This window comes from Gymnodraco acuticeps, unplaced genomic scaffold, assembly GCF_902827175.1.
Source record: "Gymnodraco acuticeps unplaced genomic scaffold, fGymAcu1.1, whole genome shotgun sequence".
NCBI lineage: Eukaryota > Metazoa > Chordata > Actinopteri > Perciformes > Bathydraconidae > Gymnodraco > Gymnodraco acuticeps.
This window is the reverse complement of record NW_022989755.1, coordinates 4,434,576-4,460,292: the sequence shown is the minus strand read 5'-3', so window position 1 is coordinate 4,460,292 and position 25,717 is coordinate 4,434,576. Positions and strand designations below refer to the sequence as shown.

The following is a 25,717-nucleotide window of genomic DNA, read 5'->3' as shown; positions in this document are numbered from 1 at the left end:
GATACAATGAAATGTTTCATATAAATACTCCTTCACTGTAAAATGTCTTCGTTTGGCAGTATCTTGCCATTTGTTTTAATTTTGTAGGTCCCACTGCACCTATATCTTTGTAAAGTAGATTGTTAAGGTTTATTAAGACGATGTATTGCTATTTCAGTGTTGTAGTTCAGGACCAAATTAAGCTACTTGGTTCGAATTTTAAGAGCCATGTAAATATCTAAAGTATTCTAATCCTTGTATTTCTCATCACTTTGTGCTTCAGGTTAAGAGGAACCTGATACATGTGTCATACCACATTGCCCAGTACACCAACATCATCTCAGATCTGCGCTGCGAGATCCAGCGTCTCAAGAAGAAGATTGCAGATCAGGCGAGCCGCCAGCTCAACTCAGACCGGGCTGACATCCGCCATGTGCAGGGTAAAGTCTTTTCCACACCGCTTCCTGCAGTACATGAAGAATATCTGCCAAAAGAAGCTCTAAAATGAATATTCTACAATGCTGCTTCCTTACTCCTCGCTTTTTATCGTCACCTTTGATCACCTCTCGTAGCTGAGGTCCAGGCCCACTCCAGCCAGCAGAGTCGGGCGGAGATGGACCAGCTGAGGGAGCAGCTCTTGGATGCCTTCCGCCAACAGATGGAGATCAGGAGGAGCCTGATGGAGCTGGAAAACAACAACATGGAGATCCAGATCGACACCTCCAAACACCTGTTAACTATTGCAGAGTCAGTGTTAACATTGTATATCTTCCCTATCTGATAGCAAACATACAGTAATCTTTAAGAACAGAGGACAGAATTATCAACCAGATGACATATCATTATTCATGGCAGTTTAAATGTTTGTTTATCTTTCTTCACTCAGCTGGGAGCAGGAGCGGAGTAGACGCAGGAGGAAGTGGCGGGCTGAAAGGAGGAAGGAAAGTGTTAATAAGGATGAAAGTGAGAAGGACTCTGATTCCTCCGAGTCTCCTCCTGACAGCACAGAGACCCAGGAGGTGGCTATGGCCCGGGAAAACCTTGTTACACTCATGGCAGAACAGAAAAGGATCCACAAACAGAAGGTAGAGGAGACATCTATTAGATACTAAGCACTGTATTATTATACCTTATAAACAAAGTGTCTCATACCGTTCTTCTCATCCTCAAGGCATTACACGAGCGCAGATTTCTGGAGCTTAGGGATCGGGCCCGGCGATTGGAGGAGCTGCTGCCACGACGGGTGAGCTCAGAGGAGCAGCGGGAGGTTCTGTGTCTCCTCTGCAAGGTCCACGAGCTGGAGATCGAGAACACAGAGATGCAGTCCCACGCACTGCTCAAAGACAACGTCATCCGGCACAAAAACGTTGTGGTGCAGCGCTTCGAGCAGCACAGACACCTGTGTGACGAGATCATACAGCAGCAGAGGCAGTTCATTGATGGTGGGTATGGCAGCAATAACTCCAAAAACGGTTTAGCCCTTATACATCAATTTAAAAAAGGTTATCAGAAATGCCTGTGTCAAAAAACGGTCATACTGTAAGCAAAGCAAACAAAAAATATGCAACTATTTGGATAGAAAACATTCCAAACTTCTGTTGGTTCCCGTTTCTCAGCCTTAAGGACGTTCTGCTTTCGTTGCTGCTAGATAATAGTAAACCTTATATATCGGGGCTCTGAAATGTTTGTTCGACAAAACAAGGCATTTGATGACAATGCCTGAAAGTAATCAGTAGATGAATTGAAATAGAATAGTCGGTTGTTAATTTACCTGAACTGTGTGTTTGTGTTCCAGACCACAGTCTGCTCATGCCTCCACACCTCCAGGAGCTGTATGAGATCTACATGAGGCAGCTAGATGAGAGGAAGCTGGACCGAGCCATGGCCCTGGATAAGGTGACCATCAGACACACCATCAAGGTAAGTCAAATGTATTTAAACTAGATGATACAAACATATGGTTGTCTATACGAATATCATCACTTATAATTCCTCCCAATTATTTCAGGAGGGCTCTCTACCAAAGATCACCCTGCCTGGTCAGGGTCGCGACAACACGCAGGACATGGATTCAGACCAGGAGAGTGTACGCAACATGTGCTCTGATAGCAGGCGAGGCCAAGCCAAAATCCGTAGACACACTCTGCCCCCCATCCTGCACGAGCCTGAGCTGTAAGAGCTGGTTCATATGTTTCTGTTCAACAGCTGATTTTATATAAACAGCAAAAGTCACAAAATGTACATATTACAATAACAATAGCAAAGTTAATTTCTCCATTTGTTCTATTTCTTTTTCTGTCAGCGACAATAACAGAGTTTTCAAGAGCAGCCCTCATGCCAGGCAGTTGAAAAACTCGTCTGTAATGACCCCCCTTCCTATCCACATCAACGGCAAGGGTAACAGAGAGGTGAGGACTTTTCTAACTCTACTTATAATGAGCAGCATTCGTTCTGACTCATTCCATTTCAATAGCTGTCCCTGAGCTTTTGACTTCAAGCCATACGAATTCCTCTTTGAATTATACTCGCATATATATTCCCTCAACAACTTCATTTGCAGCCCACGCACCCGCACAATGGAGAGCTGTCATGAGTATTCTCTCTCAACTCTCTTTCCATTCAGGGTTTTTGCTTAGCTTTCCATGTTGAAACTCACAAAGCAGCAGAAGGATATCTTTGTACGGATAAAGCTAACAATTAATTTTCAAAGATTCATCTGCAAATTATCTTCAAAATTAACTGATTCATCGTTTGGTTTGTAAAATGTCACAAAATAGAGATTAATGTCCATCCCAGCTTCTCAAAGTCCAAGGTGTCTTTTACATAGCCAGTCCAAAACAATTATTTTGAGAGGCTTAAAACTGAATTGTATGACATTTTTGCAAATAATACATCTTTAACAGGTTATCACCAGGCCTTTTAAAGACCAGTAAAAAATTATTGAAAAGTAAGGAACATTTCTGCAAAATGTTACAATTTAACACCTGGTCTGTCGTTTTTTGATGAATTAAATATATAATTATATATCCATAAAATATTTTATATAAAAAGTATTTATAAAAGTAAGGCACGGACCGTAAATTAACTCAATGATAAAAAAAACGTGTCCCTGAAGTTAAAAGGATGGGAACCACTGAGCTAGTCGACTAATGGATGCAGCTCTACATATTGGTTCCAGGCTTAAGGTAATATTACCTCCATCTAATTTCCTCTTGTGTCAATGAGTCAGCAGTGTGACTCATAGACGAAATGAAAAAGAGTTCTGAATGCTAGAATCCAAGTGCCCTATTCAAAGAAACATGTCATTTCCGAGAGGCACAGAGTTGATTCATATGGCTCTCAATATGACCCTGACTGAAAGCAAAGTGACTCTGTGACCACCTCTGGATCTCATGTCTGCAGCTGCAACCTCTGGCCCCTGAGAGCTCTCTGAGCTACACCCACCTCAGCCACAGCATCAACAGCCACCTCGACTCGTCCCCCGAGAGCAGCGAGGCCGGGGCGGAGGTCGCCCTGACTCGAACAGGTAAGATAACAGAATATATTCAGGACAGGTTAGTGGAGCGACAACAAATATCATTAATGAATTGAGAATGTTCAACTTATAGTCTTTTAGCACATACAAATATGATATGAAATTAATCTTTTTCAATCTCTGAACCGTTAGCTGTGCCCATAAAATGTATTTTTTTCTTAAGTTGCCTTTAATGTGTGGTACAGTGGGTCAAATATAAATCCCTGTGTCTCTGCAGAGCGGCAGCAAATCCTGAAAGGGGTCCAGAACATCGTAGTAAAAGCAGCCCGTCGTCGCTCCAAAGCCCTGGAGGCGGACTCGTTACGGTTACCCCCTCCGCCCTCCCCTCTGGACCCCAAGAAGCAGAAGAGCAGCCTCTCTTTGAGTGAGGCCCCCCCCAGAGGTTTGCCGATGCGACGTGGCAGGCAGCCCAGCCCCGAGCTCAGACACGCCACCTCGGACGACAACCTGTCCAGCAGTACGGGGGAGGGGCCTGGCCTGCAGGTGACCTGGACACGCCCACCCAACCGCCAGGTCCCGATCAAAAACCAGACGCCCCGAGAGGCGGACTTTGAGGCTCGCCGCAAGAAGAGGCGTTCCCGCTCTTTCGAGGTCACTGGTCAAGCAGTGAGTATTTTCCAAATGATGCATGCACAGGAGACAATGATGTATTAACATGAAATATTAATGCAGAACAAACAAAGCAGCCATTTCTTTATGGCCGTTAAGGGTAAGAAAATGTCAGGCAAATTGCAACCAGCCTCAATAAACCATATCAGGTTGTGACATTGCTCAAGGATGAACTGAGCAAACCTAACTAACTAACCTAACCGAATTAAACACGTTTTTAGGCCACATCCCAGTAATGCATATGCTGATCATGACACTTTCACACAAGATTCCTTAAAGTATAATAAGGTGAAGTAATAATGTGTTATGTGGGATGACAAATGTGTTTAATAATTAATAGAGGCTTCCTTTAATATTTTGATTAGCTTAGTAAAAATCGATGCAAATTGAATGAGTAACATTTTAGTACAAAATAAGAAAAGCATGATATAATTTCTCCCTCTTCTTGTTTACAGCTGCCTCAAACAAAGACAACCACAGCTCAGAGGTTCCGCCCTCTGGACAGCACATCAGACCCCCATCTCCATAACAACGGGCCCCCACAGGCTCCCATGCTCCGCCCCCAGTTCAGAGGGGTCCCTCCTCTCGCCAAAATCAGGGCACACCACAACATCCAGCAAACAGGTGAACCACCTTCACTGCCAATGTAAACAAAGTATTGTCCTCAGGAACAACTTTGTATTGAGTATATTTGTTATGTCCCTTTCTTTTTACAGGCTCAAACACAGAGCCCTCCACAGCCCAGAATAACCTGAAGCGGGGATCCCAGCTGCGGCAGCCCCAGCCCCTCCTCTACATCAGCACCACAGGGACCGGGGCGCAGCGCACACGCAGACACTGAGTCAGCACCCCAATTTATCCTCAACACCAGCACTAACACCCAAACCCGCCCCCCAGCCCAGCATTTAACCCCTGAGTGACCCACATCAGGCAGGACTGTGAGGCAGTATGACTGAGACACCTCCACGCAGGTCTCCTCTGTGCTTTGCTGTGGACACTGAGCAGCGGCGCTCTGAGAGCCATCAGCCTGCAGACGCCAAAGATTGTTCAACATAAAGTTCTGTTTGGTTCTGTCCAGTGTTTCCACTTTAGCTTGCTGTCGTGCTAAATTGTGTTTGGTATCCTCAGGTCAGGATAACGTCAAGCTCACTATGAATGCAACATTGTACTAATGTTTGTGTGTTATGAGAATATATGGTTTGGTAATGTTCAGTGCTTGTGATAAGGGCCAGCATTGAGTTAATGGGGAATCATTAAGACTTTGTAATGGCAATGTAAAAACTGCATAATAGGAAATGGCCCGACATCAAATTGTTTCAGTATCTTGTAGTGACGTCCCGATTTAATGACATGCTCATATTTGAGTTAAAAAATCTTCTTGATTGTTGTGCCCGTCTGGATTCAAACTCAATGTTGTGTTCTCACACGCCCGGGGTTGATGCCTTCTCTTACCCAAACATGACTGTTTAATGTCATGTCTGTTTGTGTAGATGTATAGTACCACAAGTTGCTTTTCAAGAGTAGTTGGCTGTTTTTAATGAAATATTTAACTGTTGCCTTTACTTGTATTTTGTTGTCATCGACATTGTTTTCATAATTACTACTTTCTATGCTTTATTTTGTACATTTTTTTTATTTGTACCTAAATAAATTCAAAGAAGATGAGAAATGTTGCTCCTTGTTTCTCTGGTACAAACACATTATTAATTGGTTCCATTTAAAAACATTTTGATTGCAGCCAATGAAAATGTGGGACCAGGATTAAAATGAGTGTCAGTTTGTAATTGTATTTTTCTAAATAATGAATCTGTGCAAATGAATAGTCTCGCATCTGTTACCATGACATTTCTAAGTCATTTCTACAGCAGGAAATGTTTACTCACATTATGCTTTCTGCTAATTGGATGTAATATTCTAAAACGTCCCCTAGAGGGTGAACAGTCACATATGGGCAGAAGAAATTCAGCATCCAAAGGAAAGTAGGCCATCTGATGGACCATTTCTGCACATTTGTTATCCTAAAAGAGGAATTTGAGCTGTTATTTAGCTTGTTTTAGCATTTATCATTCAATTTGGAGGATTATAGTCATTGTATGGCTGATATTGAAAGTTACATGTCCTATTTAGGATTGTTTTGAGTCCTTACATCTGGCATGGGCACCCTCGCCTGCACATATAATTGTAATCACAAATGCGTGTACATTTTATGAGTGAAAGGGCGATTTTATTTAAATATATAAGGGTGTTCGCAACTTCGCATCACTTGTCAAACTGCTTCTTCCATACTGCTGCACCAAATACAAAGTATCTTTAAGTAAGTATATAATTTTGCAAATGGTTATGTACGCACTTATATGCTTGAAATAGACTTCTTCGATATATTTGTGTATGAAAACACTTGTGAAATAAGTCCGAAAGGAACAAAAATAATATTTTCATCCCATTGTATGAAAAAGACTACGTCGGAAATCCCGCCTCCTCTAAATTACTGACGGCATTTCTAACCAATGAGGAGTCACATACTTTATGATTGATGTATCAATCGACCAATCAGCGGAGAGATTACGGCTCTCGGGCGGTAGTGCACGTACAGCTGATTTGCAACCCGCCGAAGCTACAGCGGAGAAGGAGGAAAAATGTCGCTGATGTCGATACGGACCGTTCTAGGATCAGTGGCCTTTTAGGAAAACTCTGACGGCAGTTTGGTGAGTGGGGCAGCCGTCACTAGTTGCATCTTAGGTTAGCGGTTACATTTGGGCAGTCCCGTCCAGAACCGCTATAGTTTATCCCGTTTTGTGCAAAGTTTCGGGCCTGCCGTTTAGACATACCCAGCAGCAGCCGCCCATGGCAGCCATGATGAATGTTAGTTACGATAAATGAAGCATTGTTGATATAATGCGTCGATAGTTGATAAGGTTAGCTTTAATGTCAGCTTTTTCCTTATAAATTAATCCTACAATTCAAAATGAGCAACTGTGGTTATTAAATGTTTCCAAAATGAAGGAAAGTTTTCTTGTTGAATGATATATTCGAAAGTTATTAATTTGTACACCAGAGCTGCACGTTCTGAGCGCGAGACTTAAAACGAGTAATCACTGTATATTTAGATGTACAGTAGGCCTATATGGTAATCAAGCGCGTTTTGCATGGGCTGATTCTCTGCGCCATTTATAACGTTTTTTAATTACATTTTATTGCGTGGTTACTTGGACAGTGACAGGATACTAAGTTGACCTGAAATAGATCCTGTTCATACGTCTCGTCCCAATCTCTTCTTTCAGCCCTGGCTGCGCTGTAGCTGCGAGTAAAACAGACAACAGGAGTGATGTTGACACAGAAGCTGACCTTTAACTTGCCTGCTTAGCCCTTTGCAAGGTCCAATTTAAACACATGCCATGCCAGGCGTACATTTTCCTTTTGTATGGTGCGTAATTCACCTGGATGGGTTTTTCCCACCGAGAAAATCACATTCCTGCTGTGTCTTTTTCATTCAAGTCGATGAATACAATTACAAATATGTAGTGTCATTGTGACCCTGACTTCTACCAAACCACATTTACGGAAACTCACTTTGGACTCAGTTGATTTGTCTTGTTCTCCAGATAACACTAACTCTTTATCCCTCAAATTAATGTTCAACCTCTATTCATACTTTTGCACATGTTCCATCATGGGCTTGTATTTGATAAAAACATATAGTAAAGTCTAAAGAGAATAACATTGAAAAAGAACACAATTAGATGACCAGAACCAAGTATCAATGGTGTTATTGGTGATTTGTATTCACATTTGTTTAAAACAATTTATGTTTGTATAGTTATTTTACATGTGTAACATTTGAAATACTGCAGTCTAAAAAGAAAAGACCTGGATTCAAAAAGGTTACCAATGTATTAGTGTTTTCATATAGCCTACTATGAGAAATTAAATTGCTCATTATGTAGAACAGCTCAAATCAAAATATAAATAATTTAACTGGATTATAATTATGAATGTGTTCATCACTTAATGTTGTAGCTGGGTTAGGGTAACAACATTTGGAACAAAATCCTTTTGCCTTTTACTATTCCAAAAGCAAATCAGTAATTATGGGTGAGTTCTCCGAAAACAATTATTATCATAGCTTCTAATGGATTGACTTTGACTTTCCCACAGGCGAGTTAGTAATTATAATGTTATTTATTTATTATAGATTAGTATCATAATTAATAAAGTCAACAGAGCTTTAATTTTGAATGTGAAGCAGCTCAGTGAGAAAATTAGAAATGATTTGGTACTAACCAGGTTTTTACTATGTTTTTCTTTCAGAATGAATCCTCTGCTGTGATGTTTCCATGCTGATACTGCACAGAAAGTGGAACGCTCTAACAGTTTCAAAGTGGGAGGTTTATCTGGACTGTAGGGAGAGTCAGTTTACGTTTCCTTGTCTAGTCAGCTTCAGCCATAACAATTTAAGAACAGAGGAGGATACTGTAACACTACATGGGCCTCTAAGGTGATCTGATCATTAAAGCCTCTGGAGCCTCCTCCCTCAGCTAGAAAGGTCACATTGCAGCAAAGACATGGACCCAAATACTCGGGTGGTGGGCCTGGACGCCCAGGGGAACATGGTTTTCACCGTGGTCAAACCCGTAATGGGCATCTTCCAGGTGGCTTCAGAACAAACTGGCAATGTGGCACATGGCAGCATGGGGCTCCAGGGTTTATCTGAAAGCACATTAATTCTCCCTCAAATACAAGGCCAGCTTGACCAGAACCAGATGGAAATGCACCATTTACAGTCTCATATTCAGATGCCCCAGATGCAGGTTTCTGCCCCCGAGCAGACAGAGGTTGTGCCCCAGAATCAGGACCCGCCTCCAAACTCAAGCACAAATCCAGAATCTGCAACCCACATGCCTTTTGCTGAGGTGTCGTCACTTCTGGATCCCAACATGAAAGGATCTAAGGCTCGTAAGTGGCCCGATATGTAATTGAAAACATTGTACATTTCAAGTTTAACGCATTTATGATTGACATTATTAAACACGATTAAGTCCATGCTGTGCTGATTCCCATCCCACTGTCTTGATCTGTTTTTAAGGGAAATATCTAATCTCGTATGATGAAATCAAGCGACGCCTGCAGGCCCCGGAGAAGATGTCGCTGCGCTCCCTGGCAGCGTACACTCGGGTCAGCAGAGGCCCGGCCAGCAAGAAAACTCTGCTGGAGTCACTGAATGTTCTCGGCCTCACACCAAGCACAACTACCTCTGTTTCTTCCTCTTTCTCCAAACTCACTGAAGGTGACACAGATCTGTTAAAGGATGTGTAAATGTGCTGTTGCTAACAAGAACGCAAAAGACTTAACTGTGGTTTAATTTGTGTATGTGGTAAGGCGACACCCGAGCACTGTGTGACGATATGAAGGACTTTGCCCATGACTACATCGACTACAGCAACATGGCTAAACAACTCATCCCTGAGACCAACACAGTTCAACACTGGTCCAAAATAATTGAAACTAAGTACGTACTACATGTCCTCGCCATAACCTAGCCTTCAAGAAGTGCAGATGAAGACCGTAATAACACTCTTTTTTTTCTTAGGAACCACCTGGTGGACATGAGGAAGTGCTTCATGGACCCGGTGAACAGCGGTGCGTTTGATAACGTCACTCACGGCCTGGGTCTCGGTATGTTGGACGCAGCCCTGGACATGGTCATTATGGTTATCGAGCAGCAGATCCGGATCCTGTCCGGCGCAGCGGCATCAGACCCGGCTGACTCCGCTCCGCCAATGCGCCGTATCCGCAGGCGCCATCGAAAATCCCGCCCGAATGACATTGAGTCCCCTCACAAGGCGTCTGCTGGGGTCAACGAGAAAGGGAAGGTCATTTCGAAGGGCAAGGCTCGAGGCAAAGCCAGGAAGAAGATCAGTCAGGAGAGTGCAGCGGCTGTTCTGATGGAAACCCAAGCAGAGCAGTGCCAGCCGGATGATGCGCAGGGTAATGTCCTCACTCTGGTGTCTGTTGGATATGAGACTGTCTCCAGTGGGCTCAATACAACAGGGATAGTTGGACACAATGTCACATGACCAGTCCAAAGAACCAATTATAGTCCCATTCAAAGGGATGAAACACAGGCTCTGCACACTCTGTGAAAAGAGATCACAGCTATGGCGGGCTCAGCATCAACGTATTATGTTACATCTTGAAAAAAGACTTGGAAATGCTCTAGCTTTCCTGCAGAGCGTTAGATAAGAAGATGTATTCCACTTTGTTGTCAGTCCGTATTCTAAATATGTAGCTGGGAACAGCATGTGGTTCGCTTTCCTTAAAGGCTGGAAACAGGTCAAAACAGTTAGTGTCTGACCAAAAATCACAAAGTCCACCTGCCAGCAACTGAAAGCCCACCCAATTAACACCTGACATCTACTTTGTTAGAACCACACACTAAATTCTGAAGTGTAAGTAGTGGTTTTACGGTTTGGTATTGTGTTTTCTACACTTTTTTTTGTACAGAATAAGTCATGTTCAGTGAGCCTTAGCAGTTCAGATTGAATTGAATTTGGACAAAGCTAGGCTATCTGTTTCCACTCTTAGCTGCTACTACATATTTCATGTACATAAATGAATGTGGTTTCGATCTTCTGGTCTAACTCTTGGTCAGGGCCAGACTGGGATAATAAGTCAAGCAAGGAATCTTACACCAACCCGGGCGAATCCTCACATTTTTACTTGAAATGTATTTTTCTGGGTAATGTTTATGCCAGTGAAATATTTTTTTGTTTTTAATATGCTACTAAAGAAAAATCTGCCAAAAAAAAACACAACAAGAATAAAAAACATCTTCAGTTTAAAATATTCAACTGCACTTCAATAATCAATGCATCAGGAATCATGAGTTGATTTTTGAGCATTCTTGGAGTGTGTATTTGACACCAGGCATTTCCCTAGAGCTCTGATTGGACCGTCGTTGACGTCATGAAACTGGTAGATCTGTGTTAACGGAGACATAGCATTGATGTGTGGAAGCCATGTATGAATTAAAACAGAAAACGGAGTCAACTAGGGAGAGGAGTTAGGATACTATAGTGTGCTATACCATCCCTGGTGTTTTTTAATACTCTTACTATTACATTGAACACTAATCCTGTCCCTTGCTTGTGAGCAATTGCGCAGTATTAACCTGTATGTCTCTTTTAATATTTTATTTTCATTTAGAAATGCAAAATGAAATGGGTAAATCAATAACACTTTTCCCTAAATGCCGAACCATCCCTTTAAGTGAATCCTCTGTTTCTTTAGTAGCAGGTTTCATATGTGTCGTCGAACTGAATGCAGTTAATTTTTTTAAACTATGTTTTCAGTGAGAAAAAATACAGATGTTTGTAGACATGTTGAACACTGAGGACCCTGCCTGTGCTCAGGTGTGCCGCTCATGACTTAGAACAGATAGTATCAGAGGTCTGGATTATATTTTCTGATGGTGGTACAATGTCTCCCGTGTCCCTGTTGTATTTATTGGTTACATTTCCAATTGAAAATATTTTTGTTCTGTACTAGATTGTTGATAAAAACCTTTGTTTTGACTGGAATCTCAGGATTTGAGTAAAATATAAAGATTGGATTTTTATAACAAACTCTTGATGCTGTTATTGTCTTGCGATATTGATATCATAAATATCGCATTTAGCCGTGCCTAAATAGAGAATGGATTGAATTTAAAAGTGATTACATTGTTTTGAGTTTTGGGGAGATTTATTTTTTAAAATCCAGACGTCAGAGATGGATAATATTCACTTAACAAATTGTAATGATGGGTCAAATCATCATTTACATTAGTTGAATTGTATAGACATCTGGCTTCAGAGTTGCAGTACATCTTTGTTAAACATTTTAGGAAAAATGCCATCTAATAATACACTTGTGTACAAAAACGGATGCCAGTTTCCCACCCGTGTGTTTCTCAGAATTACTCGAAGCTCGCAAGGCATTGTGGGAGATGTTAGGGTGGTAAGAATACAACCAAGCGCTAATACCTTAACTGCTCTCACACCTACAGTACACACATGCACACCCAGGGAGGGGGGGGGGAGCTTTAGGGAGGATTTGCTTATATTAACCCTGAGAGTGGACAGGGCCAGGCAGAGTACAAGGAAGACGGACTCAACAGGCGTGTAAACAGACATCTGTCTTATTTATACACAACAACAGGGCAGCAGTAAAGAGAGAGCCATGTGTAGGTTAAGTCGTTTCCTCAAATCAACAGCTGATGACTCCAAAGACCGACACAGCAAGAAAGAAAACTGAATATGTCGACCTGAGAAAGTTTCACCAGGAGATGGAGCAGAATGGGACACCCTAGTATGCCACCCACGTACAGCTACCCAAGTCCCTGCAGCAAGAACAGTAGATCCAGCCAAATACAACCCTACACACCAAACGGTAAGTGGAGACGTATAGTTGATGATTTACAGTGTGAAGTTGATGTTAATACAGTAATGTGCATGCTTTATGTTAGCACATGGGACCTGCTTATGCAACCAGACGTATTGTTGGACAGAGAGCAGCTTCATTACACAAGTGTTTGTCCATTAGCCACACCCCCAAAGTGTGGCTCTGGGTCCAATTTGGAGGGACCATTTGTGGTGGTTTTGTTTTTAAGGTGTATGTCCTATGATACCGTTGCAGCTTTCTACATGCTATTACCTATTTGTATACCTCCATCATTAAAAAAAAAAGCATGTTTTCTCACCATTACATAACAGTCAGGATTAGGGGTGAAGGGTTACCTACAATACACAGGATATCATGATGTTATATATCATTGTAAAGCTTGGACTAAATCCGTTACCAGTCACATTTTCCTGACCCTGAGGACAACAGAATGTGATCTTTGGCCTTTAACACCCCAATCTGGCAGATCCTGAATATTCACTGCATCATTATATAATGTGCCTATAGATATTTCTTCACAAACATCTTCAAAATGATATATTTGACATGATTAAAAACAATCCAAGGTGTATATTTAGGGACTGAAACATTCGATCGGTCAGTATGCCACGTTGGTTGTGACTGAAATAAGTAGCAAAAGATAGCCATAAGACTTTGTAGACACATTTAGGTCTCAACAGGATGAAACCTACCAACGTTTGAGATCCACTGACTGTCTCAAAAACGAAATAACTATTGGATAGATTGATGAACTTTAAAACCTTTTAATATCTCAACATGTCATCATTAGATCAAAGTTTGAATTCGTCCAGTACCTTGGTTTATGACCAAATATTTGCTTAAATAATGACACACTCACCTTCCTCGGTTGTACGCTGTTTAGTGTTTATTAGCACGTTAGCATGCTGTGGTTGTTTTGAAAGTAGGATATATAGAAATAAATCGGAGCACCACACAATTATTGAAATTACTTGCATGATTCTTCACTCCTTGTTCATAGAGATTCCCATTGCTTTTACACTCCCTATCATGTTGATGTGTTTATGAGCAGCCCTGCTTCTCTCTCACCCACCTGTAATAACTTCAGATTATTCCCACGCACAGAATCCTTTCCTTATTTTCGCCCCGTTTTATAACTCTTAATACATCTCCATTTCCCCAAATCTCTCTCCAGACAACCTGAACAATGCGCTGGGCTCTATCAGAGTCCTGGGGTTGGAACTGATCGCACACGAACTTGAACCACATCTGAACACAGTGCTGGCCAACATTAAGGAGAAGAGTGAGTTCATTCAATTCTTAACACTGTGATATGTCACTAGTAATTGTATTCCAGGCTGTGCTATTACTCAAGCCTAGACTTAACACTTCATACTACAGCACTAAATACATCAACACATGTCACAGAAATGACAAGTTTCATTGTTGTTTTCTGGCCTTTCATTTGATGCTTATATTCCTGCTACCACATATGTACATATTGATGTCTCTCCATACACCTATACAATTCATAAGACATCATTCCTCCCACTGCTACTGGCAGCTTTATCATAAGAGCTCCCCATTTTAAAACCTGGAGCAAAGCGCACACCGGTGAGGGCTGAGCGGGGATCAGGTGTATGACAGTTGTAAGTCCTCGCTAGACGCTAAGCTGTATTTGTGTCTCCCAGCAAAGAGCAGCAGGAGCATAGAGGAGGTAAAGGCGGGTTACAGAGATCACATTAACAGTGAGGCTGAAACAGATTCTATTCAGTTTGAAGATTAAAGACACACATCCTATCGATATTCTTGATATTTAAAGCCTCATAATTCCTCGGCTGTGGCGTGTTAAATGACAGGATTATAACATGTTGTGTGTGACTGTGTTGTTTACATGTGTATTTCTGCGTGTGTCCAGAGAAAGGCGCTGCTGAGCAGGTAGTGATCAGTGGGATCTTGCCCATCCTGGCCCTGTCTCTGAGGAGCAGGGGGCCTCTCACTCTGCCCACCGCTAAGCTTGTGGCTGAACTCGCCAAGGAGTGTGAGTTATTCAGACAGATCATTTATTAATACATAGTTTCTTATTCAAGCCCTTGATTCTTAAAAGTACATTTCCTGTCAGTTGCCCTTAAGGCCTGCTTCTCTGTTCTTTTATATCTTTGTATTAATGTGGTTTTATGTTAATTCATTGTTTGTTTGTTTCCTGTCAGCTGTGGTTCGTAAAGGTTTCGGTGATGCAGGTTTAGCTCCGGCTTTGCTGTCCGTGCTGACCAGTCTAGACCAAGAGCTGCTGCTCCACGCTGCAAGAGCCATCTCTCGCATGTCTTGTGACAGCTGTGAGTACATGTCTTTAAAGGTTTCAATCTAATGCATCAGAATAGGAATCTGCTTTATTGGGTTTTCACACTAAAGGAATTTGCTTTGTTATTGCAAAAAATAAAAAGCATTAAAAAGCAATAAAAGCACAATAGGGCGCCTTTAAAAGATAATAAAAAAACAAATAAAAAAGATGTAGAATCAACATAAATATAGAATGCAAGGACAAATACAATTACATAATTTAAAAAAAATACATTTAAAACATGTTCAAGAAACTTAAAGTGTTAAATAATACAAATAAGAAAAAACAATGAAATGTACAAGAAACATACATTTATAAAAGAACTCTAGAATACAAATATGAAAAAAGTCATTTCAAATATGAACAAGAAACATAAATATCAGATAAAAGAGAAGAAAATTAAAATACAATAACAGTTGGAAAATGTACAATTGCGAAATATTTGCAAGAAACATAAATAAAAAATACAGTAAAAATACGGAAAAACACTTAAATATCAGAATTATACAAACAAAATGGATAATACAATAAAATATAACCATTCCCTTTCCTCCCCTTTTACATTTTTTGACATTATTCCAGGTTTTTTTCAATTGCTATGAAGCTCTCTTACATCTAAACAACTATTTTTTATTTGGTTCTATGCCTCCAGCCAAGCTGCAGCACCTGCTGCTCCGTCGGGGTGCGGTGCCTCGCCTGGTCGCCATCCTGCTCCGCTTCCCTGACAAAGAGGCCCTGGAGGAAGTGTGCCTGCTGGCGCTCTGTAACATCAGCGGCATGGGGGTGGCAGAGGAGGCAGGCATGGTCTGGGAGAGGGGTGCATCTGTGAGGCCGGGGGAGACTGTTTTTCATGCCGTTTCTCCTCACACCTGTGATGTTGCCTCTTCTGTGACTCTGGTGTGTGTGTCTCAATGGGCCCCAGGTCAATATGCGGTCAACATTGAGGTTTTCCAGCGCTGCTCCTCCTCTTTCTGGAGCCTTCACGGGAACAAACGGAACGCTCGTTGGTTTCCTTTCTCCAGATTGGGAAGCTTTTCTAATCTGTTGAAGATGATCAAATTCTCTACAAGGAGTGTTCCTGGAACCAAAAGTCTGAGGAATCGCGTGTTTCACACTTTCCTCTGACAGCTTATACAACTCTGAAGAAGGGACTACTACAACCTCTCTGAACACTTCACCAGTTATGGAATGTTTACACCTTATACACTTTTTGTAAAGATTTTGTCATATTCTCTAAAGTGTTAAATGTCTCTTGTCTATTCCTGTTTACTTTGATCTGGCTGATGGCAATGTACATCCTCTCTGAACCACCTGTATTACTAGAGTTTAACACTAGATGGCATGCATGTGCTTTGTGGAGACACATGTTTGTGTGCATTGCAATGCTTAAGAAATAGAACACCAGTTTGTGACTTGCACACATGCCTACTCAGATGGACTGAACTTGATAATGACAAGCTGTCTGACTGCACATCTCAGTAGCTATTCTCAGATATTTACATAGATTTAATTTGGTTACTTTACCCTACTGTTGATGTCATAGTGTTGAATTGAGCGCTTGCTCTTTGACTGTAACTCTGTTAAATACAAAGGCCGACACAAAGATAGACACAAGTGTATCTATCCCCTCTCTCAATCGTTCTCCTATTTCTCTTCCTCTAATTACCTCTCTTATTGCTTCCCTCCTGCTCCAGGCGTGCCAAAGCAGGGGCACGCCCTCTAATCAATTCTTACTTTATTACTCTGGGAGCCACTTAAATATTTCATTTGATAGAGAACAGGCTTTGGAGTTATTTACAGGTGGACAATAGGCCCACACACCTATTCTTGATCTGGTAGATGACTGTACACTTGTTACACAGAGTACAAAAACATATTTACACAAGAGCATTATGGACAGACTAACAGGAAGCGATATTCTTATAAGGTGACAGACTGTAATTAGTGCATTAGCGGCTGTAGTATCTGGGAAAAACCTTTGTAAAAAACCTCTGTAATATCAAAACAACGTGTCTAGGATGGCAAGACTAATTCCTGTGGGACAGGGCCCAGGAACAGTGCTAGAATTAAGAAGCTCAAACCTTTTGAACCGGAGCGAATATGTCGGGTCCAAGAAGATGTAAACATCTTCTTCGAATCCCGCCTCAGCCGCCACTGCGTCAGGCCGTTGTGTCCTTGGGCAAGACACTTTACCCGCATTTGCTCCTGTGGGTAATGTCCGCAGTAATGACTCTTACATGTCTAATATGTGTAATGTGTACTTGTAAAGCGCTTTGAGCACCTGTAAAAGCGCTCTAATAATTTTTTTTAATGTAGGCCTATTATTATTATTATTTGCCGATTACTCTCACATGCGAGTGCAGTTGACATGCTGGTTTTAAGGTTTGTGTAATGTGATCACAATTCAATTATAAAAACGCAGCTGGAAAAACAGAACCATTAAAGTGAATATTAAATATGTAAATGTTTGATCTAATGTCCTTCTGTTTTGACAGCTTTTATGTTGGATACCTGTTTAAGCCCCTCATGTGTAGCCACATTCACAGCTGCCATAGCACTAGGCAAGTGATTTCCCCAAAACATATATATCTCAATCTGTTTTTTTAACAACAACTGATAATATTCTGAAGGCATTTCCAGAATAACCATCTAGATGAAAAAATACATCTGTCTGTTAGGCTACATGATAAAATACATATTTTTAACACATTTTCCAAGTTGTGCCCCTTTCTCCTAACACAGTTGGCAGATCTCTAGACATTAAACATATCTTTGATTAATCAAAAAACAAAACAAAAATATGAACCCGAGTTAAACCTTGTAGGCCTATACATTGATTTTTGCATTTAAAGAGAACCCACACAGCTCTGTGAACACAACGCTAAAGCTGGCTCCTCACTCACCTCACATGCTTAGTCAAGCTAACTAGCCAGCGAGATCGCTAGCATGCAGAGCTTTTATAAGGCTAAACAAGTTGGAGTTGGATACCTTTTTCTGTCTACTTGGTTTATTTACGTTGGATAATTCAGAATTTCTTTGACATTTGGTGTTGAGCTAGCTAACATGAGCTAATTAGCTAAATGTGGTAGCAGCAGTGGAGCTAGCTTGAAAGAGTCATTCATGTGATGCAGGTGAGTTTTAAAGGTCCCATGTCATGGCCATTTCTACTGATCATAATTCCATTGTTGAGGTCTACTAGAATAGATTTACATTGTTCAATGTTCCTAAATCTCATTGGTTTCTCATACAGCATCTCTGTATAGTATGTGTATTCACTCTCTGTCCTACACTGCCCCTGCCCCCCCTCCCTATGAGCCCACTGTGCTCTGATGTGTGTGTATGTGTTACAACAGCGTTTGTTAGCAACCGGAAAAGGACACCAGTAATGACAAACAGATGAGAATGCTGCGTGGGGTCTGGGTGCGGACAGTGTGAGCTGGTTTACTGGTGTCGTTTCCTGGTTGCTGCGTGGGGTCTGCGAGACAGCGAGACATCGCGAAACTCGGCCTGAGAAATCCGCGGAGCCGCTGCTGAGAAAAGATGTGTGTGTGTGGTGTGTGTGTGTGTGTGTGTGTGTGTGTGTGTGTGTGTGTGTGTGTGTGTGTGGGTGTGTGTGTTGTGTGTGTGTGTTGTGTGTGTGTGTGTGTGTGTGTGTGTGTGTGTGTGTGTGTGTGTGTGTGTGTGTGTGTGTGTGTGTGTGTGTGTGTGTGTGTGTGTCTCCACGGATTGGTCCATTTGGACCTGGGTATGGTCACGTCACTATACTTGGGAAGAAAAAAATGGAAAAAGAAAAATGTCCAACGAGACGTTCTGGGGCAGCATAGACAGGTATTTTCTGTGTTAGAGTTTTACTCCCTACAGGGTGTACTTTGAGGGTTTTTGACTCTGCAGACCGTTTACATGCAGAAAAACCTTCATAACACACAAGGGGACGGGTAATAACCGGAAAGGCATGACATGGGACCTTTAAGGAATAATCACATAAAAAAAAGTATGATAGGGAATATAACAAAAAAAATACATGTATTTGTACATGTACACAATGTATCTTATTTAATTTATATTTAACACTTTTTAGTTTTATGTGGATCAGGATTTATAAATGCGGAAATGTTCCATATTTTATTGCCTACTGCTTTCAACAAAATACATTTTACAAATACACGTCTTTGCATGAACACATGATGCGTCAAACACAGAAAGTGTTAAATCAATAGCTCCTCTCCCACTCTGTAATAGGAGGCTCAGGAAGCTGCATATATTACTTTTAATATAAGACTTATTAATAATGCATGATGAACTTTGCATTATATGCCCTCAAAGCCAGAGAACATAGCTGGAGCCTGTTGTATTGCTTGTCTTTGCAAATTAGTCATTTCAACTTTAATTCTCTTGTTGATTTCTGCAGAAACAACTGTGTGTAATTGCATTAGGACTTCATGGGGCTGAGATTCTTATTACTGCTTTTGTCATTTCTTTATTGTGGCCTCGGTTATTTTTAGCCTGTAGCATCCTTCAGCGTAAGACAACAATCATCCACCTTGTGGACAACACATACTCACTCTGTTGATATGGACACACAAACAAACCACAACATATAGTAGCAAGCACAGAGATACCAAACACAGTGAATGCGAACATTTTGAAAGAGCCTTCCTCAGGGGTTTGCCACTTGTCTTTAAACATAACAGGTTTGATTGGCAGGTGGATAAAATGATGGACCCCTGATTCTCTGCCTCTCTGACACACGGCGCCTTTGCAGCTGGCCCAATACTCACTTATTGACCTTTGTGACAGGTTGAGGACATCAACAGAGAATACAGAATTAGCATTTACGAATCGATACCTATGACAAGCAGAAGTGAATTATTGGACAGATCCACTTAACTGTGTTGCGTGCCATTCTTGCTGGGGACAGTGTTGGCCTCGGCCTTAGATAGAAGAGCTTGTGAGGAGAGTTTAAGCCTCAAGCGATTGGGAAGTGATATTGACAGTCTTTGAACAAAAACACCTCAAGAACAATAAATGGTATTTAATGCCATCTACATATTTTCAGAGAACTACATCAAGTACCGTGTATGATCAAAGACCAGTCATTAATGTCACTATGGGTTTGGATTTTTTTTAAAAAGTCTTAGAAATGATGTTGACCCACCGGCATCTGTGTGAAAAATGTAAATACACTTTATTACTCCCCACACATTGTTGGTTATCTTACATGAACCATTTAGGGGAAAACATCGTTTTCATATGATGGTGATTATTTGTATTGTGTAAAATATATATTAACTTCCCTGTCATACAGTTGTGCTAACAAAATCGCTTTATACATCAATGATACTGATTCTACTACAACTCTGGTACACTGCTCGAGATTATGCTTGATGATATGGAAATCAGTGGCGTATTCTCTTTTTTACAGTTCGGGTAATTTACCTATGCGGTGTGTTGCTGCCACCTCTCCCTTATTGTCATTGAGCATTTTAAAAAGGGTGATACAGCGCCATTCTGGTGACACACAGTACTGCACTTTCTGTAAACTAATCACGGCCGTGATGAGGCCAGGCGAAATTGGCATCCCTTGGTGAAAAAAAATTGAGGGATTGACCCTTCAACTGAGGCCACTGCCTCTCTGTGATTATTCAGGGTAATGCAAAGGGAAGCCACCCAGCCTTTGGCTACCCACCAATGAAATTGCATCAACGTCTACTGACCATACTTGCCAACCTTGAGACCTTTCAAAACCACCGCGGTGGGGGGGGAGATTAACATTAACATGCTTATTGTAGTTGTAGGTGCAATGCCTTGCGGCCTGTAGCACCATCTTTGATGGAGCATATGTGTGGGCTGGACCTGTATTTTACAGGAAAGGAGTGAGCAGAGGGGAGAGTTGTCGATTCTTGTTCAGTTTTCTTCCTCACCCTCTCAGACTTTCATTTGCGCGCGCTACTAAAGAGACGCGCTACCCTGGAAACCAAACAATGGTGTAGCTGTATTAAAGTCCGAGTGGAAACAGTCGTGAGTAAATCTGATTTTGTCAGAAATTGGGAGAAATGCGGGAGAAATATGACCCCGGGAGGAAACCGGGAGAGGGCAATGAAATCGGGAGTCTCCCGCGAAAATCGGGAGGGTTGGTATGCTACTGACATCCACATGGTTAGCATGTAGGCTAACATCGTAAGCATGTGCTATGGATGTTGGCCATTTTGAATACTTATTAAAAACACCTTTTTCTAACTTCACACTACAACAGCAGCAAAATTAAATTGGACCACAGTTCAACTCCCAGACTATCAGAGATATTGACTCTAATGTTGTCGAGGACCTAAATGCTTTTGGGAAATTCTACGACGTGCTTATTGAACACTTCACCGATATGGAGAATGGCCTTCTTTTACAATCTGGGTGAGTGGGAAACACACCCCTTCTCTCTCTGTGGGGTTACTGTTTACTAACCTGCCTACTAGCTATTTGTGCAGTGTCTGTTGCTTACTGTGGCCTGCTGACTTGGGTTTAGCTTGTTTTATCAGTCCAAATTAGTTATTTTATTGTAGTTGTTTACACACATAAAATCAGCACCATGTGCCTATATTGATGATATTGTTCATTTTTTTCGTCACTTATATACTTGACGATACAATTATTTCTTGGCATTTTCTATTTAAATCTTTTCAATTGAATGTATCCGTGTTTTTTTTTAAAATGTATTTGGCATTTTTCCCTGCAATATATAGAATAAATCAAAAGACTTATGATATTGTTGTGACATACCATGCTCAGACAAATATGTTTGACCTTTAAGACATTTTGCTGGCATTCTATGCTATGACATTTGTTATGGTACACTGTACTATAAACCTTTTGGATTAAATACTTTTCAGTTGACTGTACTATAACGTGACTTTTTCTATGACTTTAAAAAACATTAAGACAAGACATATAATGTGGAAGAAATATATCTTTGGATTGTATTTCTTCCTTGTATTACAGCATATTTAGCCATTAAGCTGCCAACATTTCAGAAGACATCTACCTCTTTTAATACCAACAGTGAAACAGTCAATTGAAATTTCATCCAGTCAGCTGAAAAGCGAACACCTGTTGCTGCCCAGCTACGGTATGATGCAGCACAAGGTTATGACAAGCAGATGTTAAACTGAACACCAAAGAGCCCGCCGTGTCCCAGACAGCTTATTTTTACCCAAAGAAGTCAGAGAGCTGAATGGTCGTTTCAAACGCTGGCTCCTTCACTTCTATTTCTGTACCCCACATCACAAGCAAACATGGCACAGATGTAGCTCTCCCCTGCTGCTCTGAGCGACAGAATAAGGCTAGTACTGGAACAGGCATCAACAACCAGGACCAAACACTGAGGCTGCACTACAGGCACGTGCTGTGTGTGTGTGTGTGTGTGTGTGTGTGTGTGTGTGTGTGTGTGTGTGTGTGTGTGTGTGTGTGTGTGTGTGTGTGTGTGTGTGTGTGTGTGTGTGTGTGTGTGTGTGTGTGTGTGTGTGTGTGTGTGTGTGAGAGAGACAGACTGTAACTCTGTGCGTGTACTAGCGACGGGTTGGTGGTAGAGGAAGCCATCTGTCCTGGCCTATTAACTCCATCACAGGAGGGACTTTTACACACACACACACACACACACACACACACACACACACACACACACACACACACACACACACACACACACCCACACACACACACACACACACACACACACCACAGATGGTGTAAAAAAGGACAGTGAATGGCTAATCGTGGACTTTGTTTTCACTCGCTTTTGTTTTGTTTTATGGCTGTTTTGAGGGAAAATTGCATTTTGACACTATCAGCGGGAACATGGCAGAGGGACAGAAGGAAGGGCAGAACTATGGCGCACAGAGATGACATGGCAGATGGTTGATTGAGATTATCACCATGGGAAGATACACCAGGAAGCCAATTAGGGGAGGGGGGCGGTCAAGGAGGGATCAATTTCTGTGTATGTTCAATTTGAGTCTTACAGTGACAGGATTATCTGAATATATTATGATGTGAAAGGAAACATTTCCTATCTGCATGAGATTGTGTGTGTGCGCGTCTGTATGTAAAGATACCTAATTGTGTGTTTTTTAACCTGTGGAGGTGTGCAGTGTGTTATTAATGATACGTTTTAAGAGCTGATAATGGTTGAGACCTCTGGGATGATTTTTAATCAGTCAAAAGATAACAGGAAAGTGTGTGTGTCATTGTGGGAAAGATGGTGTGTAAGGCAGATGAGAGAAAAACAAGTAAAGAGACAGTTAAAGAATACAGGACAAAGATAGAAACAAAATGCAAGATGAGTCACTCACAAAACAAACAGCAAAGGAAAGCATTGAGACAGAAGTGAAAATAGAGCGCAGACTTTGACAACAGAAAAGGCTTCTTATAACTTTTTTTTCAACCTCACAGTTTTTTCCTGCATCTCAATTTTCTGCTCTCTGTGTCGGTTTCAGTCAAAGTCTCCCTCAGCCTGTGGGTAAACAGTACAGTATGTGTTGCTCTCATTCGGCTGAAACAGGGCAGTGTAGGTAAGCATAGCTATCACTTTGTTTCTACATGACTAGAGGTTCCCTGGCAACTTGCACCTTTGACAACAATTTTTCCCAATTTTTTATCGTGTCCTTTGGCCTTTTTGATGTGGTGGAAAATGTTATCAAAAGTTCAACTAAAATGTAATGTATATAACAGCAGCTACGTATGGATTAATGCTGCGGTCCAAACAACTCGGAAGTCAGAATTTTCCCAGCTATAATCTTCCACTTCTGACCAGACAAACTAATGTTTCCTTGGCATTTGAACTCTCCACATTTCACTTAGACATTTTTAAAGTTGTCCAAAATACTTTTGTGCAAGCTTACTTTTAGAGATTGTTTATGGTAGTCATCCACCTAATATCATTGGCAATGTATTTTGACAAGTACTGACATACCAAACAGGTTATATACTATAAGATAAGATGTACTTTTAACGCACGCTGTATGCTTATTTTGTTTTCTTTATGAAGTCAGTGTAGTTGGATTTGCCATGGTTTACAAGTAGGAAATCCAACTATGAATGGCTTTCTATTACTATTTGTAGGTCAGCAAATGTTGAGTTCTTAAACATGGCATAAGTATTAAATGGGTCCCATAGAGAACCGCAGTGACGCATCCTAAAACCCGGAAGTAAGTTAGCATTGTTACCACTTCCGGTTCCTTCGACAAAAAGCAATGCATTTTCTCCTTAGGATTTTGGAAAATAGCTCAAAATAAGGTCTGTGTTTGACACAAATTGAAGAGACAGATCACGTTTTGTTCTACGACATTAAATACATCAGCAGTGACCCCACTGGTGATTTTTGAAGAGATTTCGTGTCTGAAAAACAATGGTTGTTAACATGTGGCTGAATAGGACTACAGAAGTTGTCCAGGCCGTTTTACGTCATTACACTGAACACGTAAACACTCCCACTAAGTTTGTTTGCCCTGTTCTGCTTGAAAGCAAGTACCGGCCTCCTGCAAACTGTTAAAACAAACGCTTCAACTTGTACAATTTTGTATCTGTATTTTTTAATATGGATCTTAAGTCAGCGTGACATTGAAGCAGCGACCCTGCTGTACAGTAGTTCGTTTATAACATAACGTTAGCATTTTGCTTCTGGCGACTAGATTTATGATTGGAAAATTATAATTTTAGGGTAGACATGTGGATATTATCCGGCTAAACAAAACGTGATCCGTTTCTTAAATGTGTGTCAACCACAGACCTTATTTCGAGCTATTTTCCAAAATCCTATGGAGAAATTGCATTGCATTTTTGTCGAAGGAACCGGAAGGAGTTTACTTCCGGGTTTTAGCACGTGTCACTGCGGTTCTCTATTCTGCTAATGTTGCAGGTTTCATTTCTTTATTTAGTGCCTCTACTGTGATTTGTTTCCATGCTTTAATGTTCAAAAAGCGCTTTTTCTCATGCTGCCTGTGCTGCAGCACCTCTTTTCACCCTCTGTCTGAAACCAGAGCCCAGTCTGCTCTGATTGGTTAGCTGGCCGGCTCTGTTGTGATTGGTCAACTGCTTAAAGATGTCCCCCCCCTATCAAATACAATGTGTTGGAGAACTGGACAACAGCGTGAGTGTTACATAATGATGTCATTATGTATTGGAAGTAAACAAAGGAGTACATTAGAGGGAACTTTGGAATTGTAGCTTTTGCAAACCATTTACATGCACATAAACCTATACAACACACTACAGGAAAGGGAACATCCCAAAAAGCATAATAGTGCTCCTTTAAGGCTTCCCTGGTACATTCACTAGGAGTTAGGAGCCAGCAGCTCCTAAACATTAATACAACTCTAAATTAAAATTAAGTGTATTATATTGTAATGGAGCTTGGCTTAAAAGCAGACCAATTAGTTTCCACATGGAGATGCAGGACTTGTCAGTGAATGTGTGAGGGCAAGAGGAGAGAGTGAGAGAAGCAGGGAGGGGGGCTCTATGCTAATATGTGTCAGTGCTGCTCACATCCTGGATGTGTTGGGCCTGAAGGAGGCAAAGCTGAGAGTGAAAACCCCGTGTGACCCCTGGAGGAGCACTTGGCCTGACACTGCGATGATTGACTGCTTGGCAGCGATGGTATGCAAATGTGTTTAATTTTTTCACAGTGCCAGGTTTAAATTTACACAGAACATAAATGGAGAAATTAAATATGTACCATATCAGAGCCATGCTACAACCCTCCCATCCTCATTATGACACATTCAGTCAGGCAATTAGAGACAGCTCCCCTTGTCTCTAATGTGCTCTTGTTCCTAATGGTCCCCCTTTAG

General features: G+C 41.3%; 3 protein-coding genes across 3 annotated transcripts in view; all 3 read left to right on the top strand.

The window, feature by feature from the left end:
• kif19 (kinesin family member 19) overlaps window positions 1-5,807 on the top strand; it is a 36,229-nt gene extending 30,422 nt beyond the window's left edge. Inside the window, exons 10-20 of the mRNA XM_034214015.1 lie at window positions 263-419; window positions 552-726; window positions 866-1,064; window positions 1,151-1,421; window positions 1,775-1,899; window positions 1,988-2,151; window positions 2,282-2,387; window positions 3,382-3,505; window positions 3,732-4,120; window positions 4,579-4,747; window positions 4,840-5,807. Of these exons, the coding sequence (XP_034069906.1) occupies window positions 263-419; window positions 552-726; window positions 866-1,064; window positions 1,151-1,421; window positions 1,775-1,899; window positions 1,988-2,151; window positions 2,282-2,387; window positions 3,382-3,505; window positions 3,732-4,120; window positions 4,579-4,747; window positions 4,840-4,964 (2,004 nt within the window). The 3' untranslated portion in view covers window positions 4,965-5,807. The remainder of the gene's footprint in view (window positions 1-262; window positions 420-551; window positions 727-865; window positions 1,065-1,150; window positions 1,422-1,774; window positions 1,900-1,987; window positions 2,152-2,281; window positions 2,388-3,381; window positions 3,506-3,731; window positions 4,121-4,578; window positions 4,748-4,839) is intronic.
• An 888-nt stretch (window positions 5,808-6,695) lies between these two features.
• Window positions 6,696-11,738, top strand: si:ch73-127m5.2 (uncharacterized protein LOC561202 homolog). Its single transcript, XM_034214001.1, has 5 exons — window positions 6,696-6,828; window positions 8,432-9,076; window positions 9,207-9,407; window positions 9,500-9,629; window positions 9,711-11,738. The coding sequence occupies exons 2-5, from the start codon at window positions 8,686-8,688 to the stop codon at window positions 10,195-10,197; spliced, it is 1,209 nt and encodes a 402-aa protein (XP_034069892.1). The 5' UTR covers window positions 6,696-6,828; window positions 8,432-8,685; the 3' UTR covers window positions 10,198-11,738.
• Window positions 11,739-12,183: 445 nt separating this feature from the next.
• Window positions 12,184-17,346, top strand: si:dkey-21e13.3 (uncharacterized protein LOC100150043 homolog). Its single transcript, XM_034214575.1, has 5 exons — window positions 12,184-12,550; window positions 13,737-13,844; window positions 14,460-14,582; window positions 14,752-14,877; window positions 15,535-17,346. The coding sequence occupies exons 1-5, from the start codon at window positions 12,457-12,459 to the stop codon at window positions 16,005-16,007; spliced, it is 924 nt and encodes a 307-aa protein (XP_034070466.1). The 5' UTR covers window positions 12,184-12,456; the 3' UTR covers window positions 16,008-17,346.
• Window positions 17,347-25,717: the final 8,371 nt, after the last annotated feature.